The 22,306-nt window shown below is 30.3% G+C and overlaps 1 protein-coding gene across 1 annotated transcript; it reads right to left on the bottom strand.

The window, feature by feature from the left end:
- Positions 1 to 13,870: 13,870 nt before the first annotated feature.
- On the bottom strand, positions 13,871 to 21,372 carry LOC114750444 (LEC14B homolog). Its single transcript, XM_028939045.1, has 11 exons — positions 21,201 to 21,372; positions 20,174 to 20,585; positions 19,690 to 19,809; positions 19,425 to 19,505; positions 18,733 to 18,906; positions 17,993 to 18,070; positions 17,145 to 17,320; positions 16,338 to 16,493; positions 15,040 to 15,100; positions 14,278 to 14,452; positions 13,871 to 14,159 (listed from the first exon to the last, which is right to left on the bottom strand). Exons 2-11 carry the CDS (start codon positions 20,552 to 20,554, stop codon positions 14,101 to 14,103), a joined length of 1,461 nt encoding a protein of 486 aa, XP_028794878.1. The 5' UTR covers positions 20,555 to 20,585; positions 21,201 to 21,372; the 3' UTR covers positions 13,871 to 14,100.
- Positions 21,373 to 22,306: the final 934 nt, after the last annotated feature.

Below are 22,306 nucleotides of genomic sequence, written 5' to 3'. Positions count from 1 at the left end.
TTACGTGTTCATTGGCTCTTTTTTTGTGTGGGTATAAATGAAAGCTTGGTGTTTGGAAATATAGAGCGAGAAGGGAAGAGAGAGAGAGAGATGGTTGAAGAATGAAGAGAAGGGAAGGGAAGAGAAGGAAGATTGTGATGAGAAGAAGAGGTGAGTAGTGGATAGCTTTTAAAAGTCAGAGCTATTTTATTCCATTGTTGAATAACTCTTTCTTCCTTTTAGTAGTCCAAAACCCCAGCTGAAGCTTACGTACTTGTTCTCACACACAGGCTCGCCAATGATAATTTAATAATATCAAAATTTTCCTTAAAAATCTAACAATTTGTAATGTTAAGAGTAACGAAAAAATTAAATACCATCTCTAGTTCTAATTATTAGATTTCGTTTATAGTATGTAAATAAGATTTTATATTTAGAATCGAAATAATAACATGTATGAGATCTGTTTTATTCATTTTAAAATATCTCAATGGTTTCTTTCCATCCGTTTTTCATAATATGTGAGGATCTAAACTCATCATGGAACCTGCCACTATATTGTTTGTTTTTTTCCAATGAGTGTACGATTTGCATTGGATATCATCCGTTCGGACTTCGGAATAATAGCCTCTAGCTCTCCACAACTTATTTGTGTATATTGTATAATCCTATCCCCTTTCCAAAAATATAATATTTAGTTTGCACTTTGTAATGGGATTCATACTATAAACAAGATTTTATATTTGAGATCCAAGGTAATATCAAAATTTTAAGTGATACTTTTCTATTCTTAATATAAGAACTATTTAATTGATTTGAATAGATTAAAAAAATTAAATAAATTAGCTAAGTGTAGTAAATTTGATATGATACTCCTATACAATATTAAATTATATATCAGTTTATAAGTCAGATAAATTATTTTAAAAAAATAATAAGCATAAAAAACAGAGTGATTTGAAATATTATATTTAAGATTAAATTTAACCCTCAATTACTTCTTATACTAAACAACGGAGGAGTATTGTTTATGGTCATGAAAGTTTATTCAGCTCATTTTTTAGTATTTATAAATCATGAATAATGTAATTCATATCAAATTTTAGTTGAAATCTTGGGTTTATACTCTAGTTGGGACTTGATGGATTTAATGTTTTCTCTTTAGAGCAAATAACACATATATACTTTCCTTAATTTGCAATTTCAACCATTTATCTAAGACTAAATGTGAGTATTTTCTTGAACATGGTAATATACATGCTTTCTTCTTGCGTATTACTTAAACTTAGATGTTGATATCTAAAATTTTGTGATATTTTCTGTCAATCATATTACTTAATTAAAAAATATACGTTTTTTAGTCGCAAAACATAAGAAAAAGGGGGTCAAACACTCCATGCTTTCTTTGAGGAAAAGCACTAAATTGCAGTTGATTGACCCAACTAATAATTATAACAATATATATAGACTACCCATAATAGCTCAAATGTATATTTAAATCTCTAATTTTTTTTAGTTCTCTAATTAAAATACTATCAATCTCAAATGATAATTTTTTGTGTCAACAATGTTATAATTTTAAAAACGAAATTTAATATGATTTTTTTATCAATAATATTTAAAATTTCAATGTCAGTCTTTTTTAACTGACATAGCTAAAAATTTTGTTCAGTCACATGTTATAACTTGATCATGTTGGTGCATACTGGGTATATTAGAGTGCGATTAAAGGGACTAACAATATATATTATATATAAAAAGCAAACAACTTTTAAAATAAGGGTGGGGTTTATACCAAATCGATTCACAAAATTGTTTAGACCATAAAAGATTCAGCAGCAAATTTCAATGACCTAACGTCGACAAAGTTTACATCTTTCAGGGGTCAAAATAATGCATTGCATTGCATTGGCACGTTAAAGAAAATAAATAAATAAATATATTCATGATTTGACACTAAGAAAAATTATTACTATTTTAAACTAAATTTGTGTGTTCGTAGAAAAGGAAGGATCGACTGCTTTTCTATGCGGGAATTATTTATTCATAAAATTATTTTGTGTGTTTATTTTGAGTGATAATGGCATGCCAGGTGGTCCTTCTTAAGAAAGAATCAACCATTTTTGTCAAAAAAGTGAATATGAACTTTTCAAAAAAAAAAATTGTATAGAATTTTCGTCCCCACTATTCCATTATCTTGTGTGTTGGACGTCAGGACATGGATGGACTTTCATTCTTGGTGACAAGTGCCTCTATTTATTATACTTTTATTTATTTTCACTTTTTATAGCTCACTCAAATTAATGATTATTGTATATTAATTTTGTTAGACATTGACATTTTTACTTTTTTTAATTAATAGGTTTTGAACTCTTTATCTTTATATTATACATATATATAATCTTGTTCTTGTTACCTGAATTAAGTAATTCTAAATAGCTAAAATTATATTAACCCCATTCCTTATTATAAGAAATTGTTTTACTTTTAATTTGATCCTAAATATAAGACTCCAATCTATTTTATTTTTTATATTTATTTATTTATTTGAAGTAGTCTTTGTAGTAGTTGTACATGTTAAAAGTTTCATCAAATAGTAATTCCAGCTAAAATACATGATTAGTAAGGGTATTCTATTTTTAGAAAGATAACACCTATTTATAGCAAATAACTAATTTAACTAATTTTTTTAATCTCTCTAAATTAATTAACTAGATCTTATGTTAAGAATCGGAGCTAGTAATTATTTTATGTTCATATTGATAATCAATGTCAATATTAATATACATTTAAGCCATAAAGTGAAGGAAAGGAGAGGGGTTGAAATAAAAGATTCAATCTTATTGAAACCCAATATGATATTCAATTAAAGTATATTTTTGAAAAATCATGAACATAATAGCACTCCCTTTGTTTATTTTTATAAGACAAAATTGCATAACTTACACTTATTAATGAAATAGTTTAAATTAATGATAATCATTTTTAAACTTTATTTGAAAGTGGGCTAAGTTTTTTAATTTATGAACCAGAAGCATTTTAGGAAAAATAATATTTTGTGTGTTCAACTTTGCCCCTCTTTTAAATGACGTGATTTAATTCTTTCAATTTTCAACCTCAATTACGAGGGACTGCATCTAGCAAAAAAGATTAATCCCTTATAACATGAGGAATCAAAAGTTTGCATTCTCACTAAGGGAAATATCCATGTTCAAGTCCCGTTTGATATAAATCATTGAGAATAAGATGGAAGGATTGAAATTGAGGAAACTCGTTAAAAAGTATTTAGTATGAGATATTGTTTGGTATTTGAGATTAGGTAAACCCATATTGGTAGGACTGGTGACACTTTTATTCAGGATAAAAAATTACTTCTAAAAGATGTCCTATAATAAAAATTGAGTGTGTGTATGTATATAAACATTACATCTTTATTTTGCCTTACAATTAGGAAAGGAGTGAGACACAATTCCAATTATTGCCGCCAAAATAGGAACAACTGAAGGAGGCGGGGAAGAAAGGCGCACAGGCTGATGGGAATAGTTTATGTTTGGATTCCAACGGGAAGGACCGAAGCTGGTTGGCGTTTGCGTGGGGAACACGGCACCGTCAACCGACTCTTGAGTCTTGAATGAATTGCCGCCATGGCATGAAAACTAAACTCCACTTCGCCGCCCAGATCAGCCTACTTGGTGCATTAATTTTTTAAGTAGGACCGTCTAAGAATTTTGGATCAAGTTAGATTTTTATATATATATTAATATATATATTCTCGTTATTGAGGTTAAAATGACATTATTTGAACTAAAAAAATAGTATATATCGTCATATTTTTGCTTTGTTAACTTTCTTTTATTAAAATTATGTGTGGTTTGTATGTACATATTATATTTACTTGTGAATTAGCGTTTTTTCAAAAATTTCAATATTATTTTGACTGATCCTTGAATTTTACTTTGAGACCTTAAGATAATATCAACCGATTTAGTTTTCAGTATTCTGATATTTTTGTTAACTCAGTGAAATCTATTTTTCTAAATACAGTTTTTATAATCTGTAAATTTAAAATTTAATTGATACTTTTTAAATAAAAAATTGATTTCAAAAATTGTGAAGAGATTTTTTTTAATTTTAAATTCTAAAACGCATGATAAGTCTTTATAAAAATAAAACTAAAAAAAATTAAATTTGAACTGTGCAAATTAGTTACATGCAATCCAAATTTCGATACTCATCGTCCTTAATGGGTACTGGAGCCACTTTCCTACTATCTTGCTCTCTAGTGTGCTCATAGACGTACTAAACACTTTACAAACTTAGCCATGCACTCACTGGTGAGTTCACTCTCGTTTACTTGGAAGGGAGACCAAACCAATCTCATAGAATTAAACCCAATATTAGGAATCCATATGATTGTTCCATTGTTTTATAAACCATCACTTTCATTCATATTTTAACGTAGGTTTTTTTTTTTTCCTTCCAGATTTTAGCATAGTAAAGCATATTATAGTGAGGAGTCTAAAATACTCAATTTCAAGAGTTTTAAAGAATCAAGTATGTTTAATTAATTAAGATTCTAACATGATTTTAAAAAAACTAATTTAATAAGAGTTAGATTGTGCAATAATATTCATCCCAAATCATTTAGAGGTATTATATACAAGTTATCCTCTACAAAGTTTTGTTTTGATTTTTTGCTTTAATTACTATAGCAAATTTGTGTTTGAAGATCGAACTGTTATTTTATTTTATTTTTTAATTAGGCACTTTCCAGTCCCGCAGATGGCCCTTTCATAAATGTGATGGCTTCGGTCAACCCTTACCTAACTTTTGTTCCTTTTGCTTGTTCTTCAATTTGAATCTTATTGTGAGGCTTTTTTTTTATTTATTATTATTACATTTGTATGATCTGTCTAATCAAAGAACACAGTTTTATTCCCAAGGTTTTTGACTTTATACACTCTGATTTTAATTTTCGTACACTGATCCAAACATTGCGTTCAGGTGTCAATATATATTTTGTAACCGAAAAAAAAGTTTCAATGTATATAGTCATTTTACTTTTTGTGGTCCCCTTCCTTCCTAATTATATAGGATTAATTTGCCTACTTTTTAAAAATTAAAAGCGACAAATTTCTTATTAATGAACTAGTTGAATCCACTCTCTCCCTATTCATTTTGTAATTAATTAGATTTCTTTATCAATAAAAGTATTTTTGTCAAAAAATAATAAATGAAGTAGATAATTCGAATGGTATAACTATAAAAAGGAACACAGTCAAACTTGCCAACAAAAATCTTATATTACCTTTAGTTCTTAATATGACTGACATGAGTAAATTAAGAAATTTTTTTGAGTTAATTATTTATAATAAATAAGTATAATCTTTTTTAGAATATCTTTGCCGATCATGTATATTAGATAGGATTACCATTTAAAGGAATATTTAATATGTACATCTATTATAAAGACTATTTTGAAAAAAAAGGATAAATATAAAAAACAGAGTGAATTAGAGTCTTATATTCAGGACCAAATTGAATATCAAATTAATTTTTATATTAATGATAGGAGGTAATAGTAATTAGGAATTGAGACTCTACTAGAGAGTATGTTTTGTTTAATGAAAATAGAATTGCATCTTTGATCCTCTAATTATTTTATGTAAAGTTTCAGTTTTATTCCTTAATTTTATAAATTATGTTTTTTAATTCTTTAATCCTAACGTTATTATATTCAAATGTTATATTTATATCAATCATTTTTCCTTTAAGAAATTAAGTTCAATATGTCAACATTTGCAAATGCCTTTTTTAATATTTAAAATTTTAATGTTGGTTTTTTTAAAAATGTTTTGGCAACTTCTTATTGACATTTATATGTATTTTCATATAATTTTTTTTATGTTAAATTTGGAATTAAAGATTAAAAGTAACAAAATTAAAGATTAACAGAAATAAATTGACACATAATACAAAAAGGGAGTGTCGGTTAAAAGGAAATATTATAAAGGGAAAGGTAATTAGGACCTTATAAGATGACATTATGAACATTGAAAGAAACGACAAGTGGTAGATTTGGAGGGGATTTAGTTTAGTAATACAATTATTTGATGTCACTTAGCTTATAATTTAATTATTAAAAGATAAACCATATTTTAATTTGCCGATTAGGTTCATAATCCCTGGGACACGCAGATCTCTTGACGGTGATGTAAAGTTTTTCAAGCTTTTGGCTTTGAAATTTGAAGCCAACCTGTCTCACCTTTAAATAATCAATTAGCTTTGTGATAATTACCTTTGTGATTTTTTATTAAATCTAAATCATCGTACTGCAGGGTTTAAAAAATCTGTTAACTTTAGTTAAAAATAATAAATATATGAAAATTTATGTTTTTTTTGAATACCTCGTTATTTATAAGTGGGTAAGTGAGGGGAAAAAATGAAAGATAATGCATGAAAAAATATAATTAATTAGAGATAAAATTAGTAAAAAGATATTTGATGTTGAAATAACTTCAAACTGCATGTTGTAAAAAGGCTTAAATCAATTCAAAAATTTGAATGTTATGAAGAAGATCAAAAGGGAGCATTTCATAGAGTAATAAATGTGCTAAAGGGTGGAGTTAATGTAGTATTTAGTGCATTTTTAAGTTGATTCAATTTCTTAATATTGCAGCCATGGAATGAGAATTGGGATTAGAATTTGAAGCTAATTGGTAGTTAGAGACTAAATGAATTTGGTCAAAAAAAAAGTTAGAAATTAAATGAAGAATAATATCCCATCTGCCACGTGGTGATGTTCTTTTCTGTGAATAGAGCACAATAAAGTGAAGAAAAAAAAGGTCACACATTTGTATGGATTGGATAAAACCTTCAAAAGGGAATGCTTGCTCATTAATAATTGAGAGGCAAACCCAAAAGAATGAATCGAAACTATTTTGGTTTGAGCAGTTTTTTGCCAACAAAAAGATATCATCCTTTCCCATCACTAAAGTTGCTGTCTCTATTCTTCAGTCAAACCTTCCTTTTCTTTTTTTTTTTCTTTTTTTTTTCTTTTTAGCTTTTATATAATATATAATTATATCTATATATGCCGATGTTGTTTGGCCACGTCACCTCATTTATCTGCATGTGCATGTAATGAGAAAAATATACTGCCTCTGATGCTAATATAAGAGTTAGTTAACTAATTTGAGAAGATTAAAAAAATAAATTAAATTAGTTATTTATAATAAATAAGTGTTGTCTTTCTAAAATATCTTTGTTAATCAAGTGTATTGATGAGAACTACCATTATTAGAAGGACTACCTTGAAGAAAAATATATTAAATATGGAAAACAAAATAAATTAAGGTCTTATATTTAGGATCAAAATAAAAGTTAAAAAAATTCTTATATAAGAAGCGGGGTGGTATTTAGGATGGTGAGAATAAATTAACCAAGTATTTAGATCTTCAAATTCCAACTTATATGTGTATAACAACTAACTAGTTGGAAGGATTTACTCTCTACTTTGAGTATCTCAAGATTAGCCTCTAGATAAAATTTAGGTTAAGTTGTTTATATTGAGTTTATTAGATTTTCTAATCATATTTATTATTTTGCTGTTGTCAGTTTGTTAATATAATATTTATAAATTCCTATATAAATATTCTTGCTATTTCATTATTATTAGTTATTAAAATGCATATGATTCATCTAAGCTTGGCTTGATAGATATATATATAATTTTACCAAAATTTTAATTGTGCACATATATACATACTATCTTGGGTCCTAATTATAAGATCTTATTTATAGATTATAAACAAAATTTTATAATTAACATCAGATTTATAAACAAGCTTTTATAATAATTAGAATGGGGGTTGTATACAGCAATTTGCGTACTTGAGACTTCATGTCTAGACTTTTTTAAGTGCAGGTAAAAAAAATAAATAAATATAAATTCCTGATTGGTTGATGAAAAGATATCGATCTCTTCTTTGTCTAATTTCGTACGTGTTATGATGATTCTAAGGAACCTGACAATAATGTGGATCATTTCTTCTCATATTACTTTATGAATTCCCAAATTCATGAGTCCATTGTATATCCATAAAGAAATTAAAAGAACAAAAAGAGGCGCTTCCAAAAAAAAAAGGTAGCTAGCGTATGGTACACAGTGGAACACTGCGCGCGCACACATATAGTGTTCACAATGTGGAACTCATAAAAGTGAAACTTTGATGAATGATGAGATGAGAGAAATGAAGTGAATATTCAAAAGAAAAGGATAGTGTCATATATATATATATTATATATATATATTCTTCCGGTCTTTAATATAAGACCTATTTAACTAATTTGATTAGATTAAGTAAATTAGGTAAGTTAGTTAATTATAAAAATGTGACACATTTTTCCTAAAATACCATAATCATCTTCTTAATACCTCATCTTCCTCTTCTACTTGATTATAGTTGAGGGAGTATTCATACGATAATTTAGAGAAAATTGATAAATATGAGAAATAGGTCTTATATTTAGGACCAAACTAACTCATAATGAGTATTATATTAAGGACTGGAGTAGTATAAATATAAGAACTTATTTTCAATGCGTTTTCCAATAGAAAATTAGCAACAATAAGAGACAATGATTATATTGGTTTCCACCATTCATTTCCAATTGATTCACTGATCATTATAATAAATTATCCACTTTAATCAACCATTTAAACATGGATTATCCACCATTATCAAGTGAAAGCAGATTACATTTATCACCTTTAATCTCTTCCCTAAAATAATAAAACCCTAATAATTACTAGCGCAGTTCAACGCCACTGATACAAACTCTCCTCTCTCAAGCAAAAAAGCTTTTACGTACAATAATATTGGAGCCTCTGTGTGTGTGTGTGTGTGTGTGTGTGTGAGGCAACCTATATATAAAATCCTACTCTCATGCATGCCTTAGATAAGGTTCTTTAATTTCCATTGATGGCAAAGCACGAAGCCTACCAAACAAGCCATGGGGCTTTGATCACTTTTTCTGCGTACTTCCACTTCTAATGCTCTTCCTTAGAGTTTGGTGATGTTTGTCTAGTTAGGTTTAGGTCTTTCTTTTTGATATTAACTATGTAACTATGGTTGTTTCTTTCACTTGTCATAAAAAGAATTCATTAATAATATGGAGATATCTTTGTTCTATTTTTATAAATATATATGAGGTTAAAAATTAATAATAAAAATATAGATGTACGTACTATGTTTAACAGAAGTTATACTATTCTTATTCTATATATAAATTGTAGATCTATATATTTTATTCTCAGTATTTTAGTATTGATATATTCTTAATCCATATTTTTATTGTCACTTTTGATATTGATGATCTATATATTAATTCAAAGTATAAACATATTATCAATAAGCTTACGTACTTGAGGTTGAAACACAAGTGAGAACGCTTATATAATACTCCCTCCGTTTCTTATTATAGGAGACATTTGATGTTTATGGCATGTTCTTATATATAAGAGACCTAAAAGTTGTCTTACTTTTTTGTGTTGATTTCCTATTTTACCCATATTTATTGTCTCCAACTCACACTCTCTCTCCCTCCCACTTCTCTTTCTTTCAATAATTTAATTGTTCTCTCTCATGCTCTCTCTCCTTATTAATGAGGGCATTTTTGGAAAAAATTATATTTTTCACACATTGATTGTTCTTAACTAATTTTAACTGCTTTTTTGATCAACGTAATTCGGTTATTCGTCTCTTATAATAAGGAACGGAGGGAGTACTACCTTCAGTCATTATATAAAATTAATATAAAATTAGTTGACTGATTTGAACAGATTAAGAAAATTAGTTAAGTTAGTTATTTGTAATAAATAGGCGTTGTCTTTTTTAAAATTCCTTGCTAATCATGTGTATTAGCTACAATTATCATTTGATGAAATCTTTAACATGTGCAACTACTATAAAGACTATCTTAAGAATAAATAAATATAAAAGATAAAGTAGATCAAAGTTTTATCTTTAAAACCAAATTGAATATAAAACTAACTTTATGTTAAAATAGGAGGCAGCGTATAGCATATAGTTTCAATTAATGTTCTATTATTTTTTTCCCACTCTGACTTTGGGGTTATTTAGATATGAACGCAAGTCCCACGTTGAATTTGAAAAGAAGAAAACGAATTAAGTGAGGTCATGCAATTGTGAGGTACTACTACCAGTCTATGGATTAATAATTTTTTAATGACAATAATTAAAGATATTAAAAAAGTGTATTTAAATATTCATTTTATTTATATAAAAATAGTAGATTAAGTAAAGATAATTTTAAAAAAAAGGGTAATGAAAAGCAAGTTGACCCTTCCAAAATGGGCCGTGTACGCAAAAAGCCAGTGGGGTCTGAGTGCCAATAGGTGTGGCGGATGTGGTAATGACTTGTTATTTTTCACAATAAAATTATCATTTAGGTGCGTCCTTTTTCTTTTTTCACTATTCAAAAACGGAAGGATTAATACTAATAGTCCACGTGTCATTGTTAATTAAGGTCAATGACTTTGAGCTTAATTATTTAATTGCCTAGTTGTCCATCAATAATTGCTGCATTGAAACTTTAGGAAAAATACACACACACGCAGATGTAAGTCTAAAACAAAAATGATATTTCTTTAATTTTATATATAAGTTTTTCAACATGTTTCAACACAACTTAAAAAAAACTTTTAAACCTCGTTAACTTTATCTTAAAATTTAAAAATTTTTTAATTTTACTTTTATTTCAGATATATACTTTCTAATAATCTAATAATTTAGACGATAATAAATGAAAGATAAAGTAGTACATTTATATTAAAAATTTGATAATATAATTTATAAATAGGATAAAAAAATTTCTCTCTCTTCCCTATAAATATGACTAAGAGAGTAATTGAGTGTAGTGGGAAGACTTTGATACTTAGTATAAAAGTTATTTATTTGAGTACATTAAAAAAGCTACATAAATTAGGATAATTATTTATATTTAAAACATATCCTATTACCTCCAATCCTTTGATCCTAAATATAATATCTCAATCCACTTTATCTATCATATCTATTTATTTTTTTCTAAGATAGTTTTTATAGTAATTATATATGTTAAATGTTCTATCAAATGATAATTCTAGCTAATGTACATGATTAACAGTGGTATTTTAGAAAAGACAATACTTATTTATTACGAATAACTAATTTAACTAATTTTATTAATATACCCAAATTAATCTACTAGCTTTTATACCATCTCTGGTCCTTAACATAATACTTTTCCGATTCTAAATATAAGACCCATTTTGTAGTGTAATTTATGATCGGAGTAGTAGCTCATTTGACTTTTGTTTTGATTCTAAATATAAAACTCTGATCCACTTTGTCTATCATATTTATTTATTTTTTTTCTAAGGCAAACTTTGTAATAATAATAGTTCTAGTCAAGACAGTTGATTAATAAGGATATTTTAGAAAGAAAAAAAAAGCACATATTCAATACAAATAACTAATTTAATTAATTTTTTTAATCTATTTAAATTAATCAACTAATTTTTATATCAAGGATTAGAAGTTGTATTGAGAATATGAGGTAGTAATATCAAATTACATAATTGTCGCAATATATAAGTAGAGAAGTGACTTTAGGGTATATTTGAGAGTTTATAATGGAATGGAACGAGATGGAAATTCGAGCAGACCAATCCATTGTTTGAGAATTTTAGTGGAAGAAGGAACCTTTTCACGTGACCGCTTATTTGATAATTATTATGATAAAATTAACAATGAAATTAATTATAATAAACTCCAAAGTCACACCTTATTAAAGTTCAAAAGCCAAAATGATGACTTCAACCGAAGACTTATGAATCAGCACGTTTCAAAGTACGAATCACAACAAGCGTTGGAATTGTTCACAAGATTAGACTGGACTGGATGGATATCCTTGGTTTTACCATAAAGCTAGTTTATTGCTAATAAATTGATTGAATGAAGAAAATTTAGATTATTTTTTTGGTCAAGAAAATAGATTTAAGAGTTCAATATAATTTTGTTTTATTTTTAATCATTTTCTTATATATCATTTAGATGTGTTTGGTACGAGGGATTTGGAGGGGAGGAGAGAGGGGGAAGGATTTTAATCATTTCTCCTTGTTTGGCAAAACACAAATTTTAAGAGAGGAGAAAAAATTTTAAAAAATTTTCCCTTCCTTTCCCTCCCCAACCTCTCCTCCAAAATTGGGAGGATTTGGAGGGAAAAGGCAACATTTTGCCATGTTGTGACTATTATACCCATATTTTGTCATGTGATGACCATTATGCCCATATATTAAATAAAAAAAAAGGCAAAATTGTCCATATTGAAATATTTTTCCCTCCCCTCCTCTCATGAACCAAACAAGATAATATTAAAACTCCTCCCCTTCCCTCCCTTTTAATGCATCCAAACAAGATAATATTAAAATCTTTCCACTCTCCTCTCCTCCACTTCCTTCCATTAAAATCCTTCCCATCTCCTTCCTCTCATTGAGCCAAATAGACCCTTAAGTTCACCTAGGTAAATTACAAAAAGCTACTTAAACCTAACTCTGATTGTAAATGTATAAGTTCATGGAGGGATTTATTTTAATTATAAATTTAATTAAATTTTATGTTTCTTAAATTTATAATTTTTTTGAACTATTCTTAATTTCTTATTAAGCACGTGGTAAAGCATTTGACTAGAACCATTTATTTATTTTTAATCTTTTAACTATTTTTTATATTTAAGATCGAATAAATTATTTATAAATATAATTTTTTGGGTAATATTTATAAAGATAAGTTGAGTCAAATAAAAGTTTTAAAAAGATATGCAAGTGAAAGAAATGACGTGTATAATTAGTCAGTTTTAGTATTTATTCCTGATCGTACTTTCATCTCTTAATTAAATGTGAAATTTGGTGAACTTGAAAACCAAGTCGCACCATTCGTATATATAAATACATATCGGAATATTTGAATATATGACTTACTATAAATGCGTTTGGTCAGAATCATTCATTTTTTTAGTGCCTAGTTCTAAATATATATATTTTTAATTCCCACTAATAAATATTCTCGAATTCTTGTCATGGATAACTTTCTTTGTATTTTTTTTTCAATTTACAAATAATTACTAAACATATTTAAAAACATGAAAATAATAAATCAGCATTTAAAATTTGTTGCCAACTATTCGTTATGTGAAATTCCAAAAGATGGATCCAATTGTCATTAGTTCAATAGAGTTTTTTTTTTTTTTTGTTATACATAAATTTTAGGCAGGGTCCCAGCTTAACCCAGGTCAAAAGTAGGGCGTTTGAATAGCTCCTCTTAAAGGATACTAATGTTAGGTTGAGTGAACCTACAATATATTCCCATCTCTTTTGAGAAAGAAGGTGCGGTTCTTATTACCGAACCTACGGATGATGGGTAGTTTGACAGTTTTTTTTTGTTGTTTGTTAAGAAGTTTGACAGAGTTGAAATATCACCAAACATTCTAAGTGTTTCGGTCAATCAGACTGCATTGATGGCCTTGGTGGACTCCGAGCTATATGGGCCGAGGCCCATTTATCAGGCGAGATTAGGCCCATAACTGAACCTCTTGGACATGGCCCAAAAAACCTCTCCGATGGGGATAAAATCAATCAATATCTTTATAGGCAGCATTGATAAATTATGAACAATGCAACCCATTACCCATCTATATATCCAAACCCCAAAAGAATCCAGTACCTCGTCTGATATTTAAATATATGAAATTTTGAATCTACCTCGGAAAGATAAGATTCTCCTATGAAATTTACACCGGCATTAAACTTTCCAAACTGGGGAGCCACTTGGGAAATATAAACCTATGACAACTTCATATTATTATCTATTAGGTTACACTGGTAGCCTGTTCTTTTGTTTGATGGCACTCCTGTACAGAATCATAGAAAGCCTTCACAAGTAGATACCGGGAAAAGCTCAATTGCAGTTATAGGCATTAGGCTTTAAAGAACATAAATGACAAATGAAAAACTAGATTTACATCTTCCGAGGCCTTATACACCCATACAAACATCATCTAGGGAATAGAATAGGCTTGAGCAAGCAAGGCATGCAATGCAATTCTGCTGCCTCTTCCTGTAAAAAACATAGAATTTCCATGAGCTGCTGGTGGGCTAGAGCTCATATATATGGACAGAGATCATAAGCTAGATGTTAAAAAAGTTCCTTCTCCGACGCCGAGATTGTAATTGACCTGCTAAGGCTCTTCTGTTTGGTCGAGCGATTGGTTCGCCACGCCCTGGAAATTCCCACCTGACTATGTCACCATCCCAGGAGGAACTGATCAACATTGGGTACACAGGGTGCCAACTACAATCTCTCACAGGTCCTTCGTGATGGTCAAGTTTTGCAACTTGAGCTCCGCTCACCTACAAAGAAACATCCCAGTTACAATCAAGCCACTTGTACCAGGTAATTTATAGGCAGATACACATATGCTAAGATTCTGACGCACTGTCATTTCAAAAACAGAACATGGATTTGTCTGAAATGGTTATCAGACATGACATAATACTATATTTATACATAAACAGACATAATTTGGCATGTCACCTTGCATATTTTTAATTTATGCTTGAACATGCATATTTTTCCTCTGTCACTATACTACGTTCATAGTGAACCATCTTTATATCAAATGTCCATGCTTTCTTAGTGGACAATGTAACTGTAGCCTCCCTAATTGGCAATTTGCCACTGGTATAGCTATTAATCCCCAGTGAAGTTGAATTTTGTCATTGAATAATATATTATTAACTCCCAGACAGGTCACCTATACATTTAAACATGACAGCATTTTTCCTCAATTAATATAATGCATCAGATTAATTTGGTTGTTTCATCCAGTGGTCAGTCACCACCAATCAGAGAGGATTAGTACATTTAGGGACATGGAATTTTCCTAGACCTGAACACAAATAATAAAGCCATCTTGTAAGAGAAGTTCTGCTCTCACCAGGTCATAGATATAAACAGAGCCATCGCTGGACCCAGTGTAAATGTATTTTTGTCCAGTGCTGCAAAAAGAATTATTGATTCATATGATTCGCATTATCACATAAAAGAGAAGATGCAATCTCACGACAAAGAAACCAAATAGTCTAAATTTCATAAGAAGGCAGAGCTCAAATGCAAATTGATATATGTCAATCCGTTGATAACCAGAACAAAAAAGAATAAAACGGCAAATCTAAAACATCATATTGAAAGTTAAAAAGGATAAGTAAATTTCATCAAAAGTCAGGAACTTAGAATAATTTCATTCAGATTTTTAGCAGCGTCCAGGGCTTTCGACCAAACTTCTGGAAAACTACCAGCCGGATTATTTTTTTTAATCCAAACACAAGAGAATTCTTTGGCAGTCATCTAAATCTAAACTTCAGAGATAACATTTCAACATACCCCCACATCCTAGCAACCACCGAAATATAATGATATCAGGCCAAACCATAGTTTGAGGAAAAAGTCATCCAAATAGGTACAAATTATCCGAAACCATGGTTTTGGATGAAGCATCCCCCCCTTTTTTGGCTGAAATTTGACTCTGCAGCCCAAAACCATGGTTTCGGATGAAGCTTTTTTCCCCCCCCCCCCCCCCCCCGGCTTTTTGGCTGCAATTTGACTCTGCAGAGAAGGGCCAGCGGTACATGACAAAGAGCCCTCAATTATTTCATTCCCTTTTCTCACTCATCATTCGGCCTTCCGTCCTTCGTCCTCCTTTTACTGTAGATCTAAAGTAAAACTACTTTTACTGTTTTCCAAAATCATATTTTAAAAAATAATCATTTTTCTATAAACATATTTAATCTTATAATTTATAAATATATATACACATTAATTATTTATTAATTACATTATCTTATATATTATTAATTATGTTAGTAAAAATTATTTTATTAACAATTTTATTTCTTTAAATTAAAATATATTATAAAATCTATCCTTTATATAATTATCATATTAACTTAACTTATGCCCTTTTTAGTAATTTGCACATGTAAAAAGTGCTTCTGATAACAACTATCCAAATACTCTCACATTATCAGAATCATCTTTTCACAAAATCTATTTTCCAGAAGCTATTCTCCAAACCATGGTTTGGTTTCATCCAAACACCCCCCAAGTCAAGGAATTAACAGCTATGGAATTGGTTCCCTCTGTTTTCACAAAAAATAAAAAGTGTACCATTTTATGAAAAGTCATACACAATTTAAGAACCTAAATAATTTGTATAATGAAGAAACCCTAAATTACCTGTACGATGGTGAAAAGTAGCAGCGGATTAAGGTACGCAACACTGAGTGGCCTCTATATGTTGCCAATGACTGGTCATGGGGATGTTTTATATTTCTTGCCTGTTGGGGGTAATCCATCCACCTATAATCCCAATCGTCATCTAGAAGCCCGGGACTGTGTTGCATAAGTAACCAGCATCAGCATGAAAAATATATATATATATATATATATATATATATAAAACAGGTTAGGAAAAATTAATGAGACATTACTATCCCAGTGTTATTTTTTTAAACATAAGTGATGCTCCACTTGGTTTCACTGATAATTTCGACATCCAGGCCCATTGAAAAATCAGAACTCAGGGGATGACACAAACTTGTTTCATTCTTATAAAGAAGATCTCAATTTTCTTAAAAAAGATCCATCTCAAATATTTAAAAGTTCCACAAAAATTATTAAGAGGAAAGATATACAATAATCTTAAACATGAAATTTACCAACTCTATAAGACCTTCATGATAACAAAAATTAAAATATTTGGCATCCTTTTTTTCAAATGGCCAGCAACGCTGCTTTGAGATTGCCTACAGAAAGAGCCTTATGGTAGTCAGGATATCAATTTAAGATCATATTAATTTATACGCGAGCAGGTTTGTTTCTCATTTCTCATGTCTTCCAAGAATAGCATTTCACATAGGATATCGAATAGGAAATCCAATTTTATTAGTACAACTCCTAAATCTTAACTAGAGAAAACACCAAAAAGTTAGATGCGAAACATTTGGAGGGTTAAAAAAGAGATTAAAGGATAATTAGACTTACTTTATAACATTAGAAGACATCTTCCTTATGTCCCATAATTTTGTAGTCTGATCTTTTCCATTAGAAATTAAATAACGACCATCTCCACGGCTATCAATGAATGTAATGCCTTGTAAATGGCCCACTAATGTTCCAGCCGGTTGCCCTTTTGAGACAAAGCAACGCCTATCCCACACCTATGCGAAAGCCAATAGTTTTTCAAGCGGAAAATAGCAAGTAGGAGGCCCAATGCAATATATTGGCAATGCAAGGTTTGGAAATTTGCCCGGTTTCGTTTAACTATATTTATAAACAAATATGTTTCCTATGCAATCAAATATGTCATCTATTATAACATAATGAATATTCATCAAAAGCATGTATTAAGCCATGTAAGACATAAAGGAATATAATCAAATCAAAGAAATTTTCAACAAACAAGACCTTGGGGTTAGGAAGGGAAGGGAAGGTTTGATTTAGATCTTCCCCTTGTTTAAATCTATAAATCAAAAACTTTCCTTCCCATTTCTTCTCCTCCATTCTCCTCAACCAAACAACAGTAAAAGAATATCAACATACTTCCCACAAAGATCTGATATTTCATCATGTATGCATTTGAAAGTAATAATGTAATGCGCTGCAATTAAATTATATTGCCCTCTCTCATAACAAGATGACCCTGAAAATAAGGGAGGAAGCAACACACTCCTAAAAATGAGGGGAAAAAAATGAAAAAGGAAATTGGGACTTCAGCTTTACAACGAGCTGCACCTGCCGCCCATCTAAGCATGCTAGAAACCATTACTGCCAACAGAGACAAATGTGGCTATCACCAAACCAAATTCCCATGACTAGAATAAAAGGTTTACCTTGCAGGAACCATCATCACTTCCAGAATATATAAGATGGCCAGATTCATCAGCGAAGCAGACAGTGTTAACATCAGACTGCAATGTAAAAAAGCATCTCATATGTAAGCAACGTGCTCTGATGGGAAGTAGAAAAATCTCAGCTGCTATGCGCCACAAGAATGCAATTAAAAAAATTGACCATTTACATTCGAATAATCTCTAAACCGGAAATAGTGATTGAGAAGATTTGTAAGCAGACTCAAAATTTGGTTGCATTCAAGTTCATATTTCCTCACAAGGCTCAACGTTATGATCAGACTCAGGTTTTAAAAAACATCAAGACAATGACAACATAATAGGTCAGAAAAGTATACGAGGGTTTAGGAGACTTTGATAGTCCAAATATCTACAATAACATTTGCCTCTTATGGCTAAAACTATTGCAAAGTAATTAATTGTACTTTGAGGAAAGAATACCATTTGATCATCATTACAATTTATTTACTTCATTTATTTATTTATTTCCTTCTCTAGGACTTCAGACATTTCAAAGACTTAACTGAAGAAAAAAATTTTATTTTGCTACGATGCAACAAATTAGTAAGCTTCAAGAATGAGTTTGTGTTATCTCAAAAAAAAAGAAAAAAAGAATGAGTTTGTGAAGCATGACAAATATCAGTTAACACCTTTCAAATTTTGAACAGGGTTATTGAATTATTCATTACTAGAAACTAATTATAGGATAGTTTATATAATACCACGTGGGCAGGAATTCTAAGGCTCAGCTTATCAGCTCGAAGATCATAAACACATATTGAGGAATCACTAGTAGCTGCAACAAGTTCTCGGCCATCCGTAGAAAACTTGACAGAGAAAATCCCAAATTCGTCATCATCTTCATCAGAAGATAAATCTAAACTATTATGAATTTCCTGCAACAAAACATGACCTTTTGAGTATAAAGCAGACAACAATTAAATGAAACTTTGGTGCTAAAGTTGACATAAATCTTATACATGCATTTTATTGTTGAAAATTGAACCCCCAAAAAAATGCATGTTTCTTCATTAGAAGAGGTATTGCTAAGCTGCTATAAACGAAAATATTAAAAATGCTCCCTACCTGTTTAGTTGGATAAACCTCAGTCAATGACCTATAGTGACAGAGCAAGAGCATGCCCAATCACTTGTAGCAAAGCATTTCAGATGGTGAACTGAACCGTTTCATTTATTTTCAAGTTTGAAGTGCTCAAAATGAGCGAGGAGTGAAAGATATCAATCTGCTTAGCTCACTTCTTGCATTAGTAGATTTTATTGACAAACTTCAGCACTTATAAATTCCAAGTACTATATAGAAAAAACACAACCGGGAACAAAATTGTGGAAGTGACATCTTCAAATGCCTCTAAATAGAAAACACTATCATTAAAAGTAGCAGTTCCTGGACATACCGTAACATTTGCTATTGATTGTCCGGTAGCAGACCCGACAACATTCACAATATGGACAACAGGAGACATACTAGCATAAACCTGCAACGATTACATTAGATTGAAGTTAACGCTAGCTGGTTGGGATAAAAAATAAGGATAAGCAGCTGAAACTTCTGTACAGCTAGACAACCAACTCAACATTGGTCGTCCATATCAGTAAGAGGGAATCGGCCATTCTAATAATGCACATAATCATAATATTTGACAATCAACTCAAACTTACAAGGTAGCATTGATCTGGTGAAAGAGATGTATCAGTAATCGTCCACCTCAGGTTTCTAGCAGAAATGTCCTTCACTACCTTCCAGTCCCTGTCAACATCATAGACCCTAATGTGGCTTCCCTGTTTGAGAAGAATGTATAAAAAGCCCAAAGTTAAATACAATTTTTTAGGTAAATTATTTCACTAATATGACCTCCGTTTCAATATAATAGTCTTTTAAGGTTATACATATGGATTAAAAATCTATTAAATATTCTAGATTATAGCAAAATGTATTGACATTTAACTAAAATACCCTAAAGAATAATTAGTGCTTCGTTGAAATTCTAAAGCAAGAATTATTTTGAGATAAAATCAAAATTCCTACGTGACAATAAAAGCATACATCTTCAATCTTACAAAATCATCATAAGATTCATAATGCATATATGTGAGTGTGTGTACAAAAACTAGTAACCACTACTCTAATAATGACAGTAAAAACCTGAGAGCCAGCAATAAATAGTGATCCTTCAGCAGAAAATTGTGAAACATAGGCACGGCTTTCCATCCGATCCACCAGCCAAGGACCATTAGTAGGCAAATAGCGGCTTAGAACATGACAACCATCTCTTGATGAGAATCTCCCAAGTCCAGAATAATTAGCTTCTCTGCCAGCTAACATTCGTACAGTTGATACTGGCAACCTCGTCCTACCAGGCTCAACACACCCAAAAAGTTTATGGGCGCTTGACCTAAGTTTAGTGAGTTGTGCAATTTCATGATCAAGATAAACCGTTCTTTCTCTAGCTGACCCACTAGCAGAAGATTCATTACTGACAGTACCATCATCACAAGTACCTATCTCTTTGCCGAACCTACTCATTGTTTAGTGTTTGCTCCTTTCTGTCTACAACCTGCAAACAGAATCATGTATTAGACCCTCGCAGCAGAATCAAAACATACGTAAACATGCAGAACCCACATATGTCGCTTAAAGGGGAAACCCAAGGTAATTAGATTACTTTGCCACTTTGAGTTGTATAAACCCCACACACACACACACACTAAAATTAAAATGCTAATTGAGAACCCCTTGTACACCATAAGAGAGAGTTAGCAGTATAGAGTATGATTCCCACAGTTGTCACCGACATTCATCTAACACAAGAATAACCTCATCTTGCTACGTATTCGAAATTCCATTTTGGATAACGCGAACAATTTGAGGACAACAAAAATGTAAATTGAACTTCACCCTTGGTCCCGTGCATGAGTCATCCAGCTCGAAAACTCAACTACCACACTGATCAGGCGAGATTTTGTAGATGAAGGGGGAAAAAAAAGAGTGAACCTAAACACAATTCTGGGCAGTTAAAGTGCATCATAAAGCCATCAAAAGATTGTGAACGTAGTGAAGCTCAAATCCTGATCACTCCAGCATATGGAACAGTTTCAGCACATACGTACAATATTTTCTAAACTGGACATGGAAAAATACCGACCGAGTATGAGAAAAGACTAAGGCTTACTTCTGATTCGAATCCGCAATCCTTGGAATTCCAAGCTCCAGCCACCATTCAGATATCCTAACTCCGTCTCCAGAATTACTCAGTTTCACGTTCTCAATTTTCAAAGCGCCTCTTATGTAGAATGAATAAAGGAACAGGCGAATCGTCAAAGTCTCTTCATTTCATCCTGTGATTTTTCTTCGCAAGGAAATTTAATAATTATAGGATTGGTTTTGTGAAAAACGAAAATGTATTTTTTTTTTATAACAGAATAAAAAAATAAAATAAAAAAACACCGACGAGGCTACCTCCACAATTTTAAGGCCACCATACGTCCGTACGTCATCGATGGTTTAAGGAAAACGTGGCACGCGCCAAGCGATGAGGATGTTGTGAACAACGAGCACAGCAAAATGAAGAGCTTCAGCACAGGGGAAAATAAAGGTAAAAAAAAAAACAAAGGTAAAAAAAAAAAACAAAGGGAAAAAATAAAGAAATGAATTATTAGTAAATTAGTTAAAAAAAATAAAATTAAATCCATCATGTCAAGCCAAATTTTTTCTTGGAAAAAAATATAACCACAAAAAATTCGAATATCTACAGGAATTTGTCATTACTTGTTATAGAAGTTTTGTTAATTACATTCATTTTTATCACATATTTATTACTTCTCTGGTCTTTAATATATGATCTAATTATTGAATTGATTTTAATTCTAAATATAAGACATATTTCTTAGATTTATCATTTTTTTTCTAAATTACTCCTATAGATACTCCTTCAATCATAATCAAGTAGAAAAGGGATGGAGGATATTAAGGAAGATGATTATGGTATTTTAAGAAAAACATGTTATATTTCTTATAATTAACTAACTTACCTAACTTTCTTAATTTAATCAAATCAGTTAAATAGATCTTATATTAAAGACCGGAAGAGTCCCAAATATGCTTCTTTTTATTTCATTTTAATTTTTTTATCCTTCTCACAATAAAAACAACTCATGTACCCATCACTCTCATGGAGGATCAAATGCAACCTCATCTTTAACTAAGATTTAGGGACATATGTAATGTTAGTTTTATTTTAATTGTTTTTACCTTGGAATTTTATTTTAATTTGAGTGC

Source organism: Neltuma alba, unplaced genomic scaffold (genome assembly GCF_004799145.2).
Source record: "Neltuma alba isolate B1F8T4 unplaced genomic scaffold, ASM479914v2 tig00006445_pilon, whole genome shotgun sequence".
Taxonomy (NCBI): Eukaryota; Viridiplantae; Streptophyta; class Magnoliopsida; order Fabales; family Fabaceae; genus Neltuma; species Neltuma alba.
Note: the sequence above shows the minus strand (reverse complement) of the source record. Positions and strands in the feature narration are given on the sequence as shown.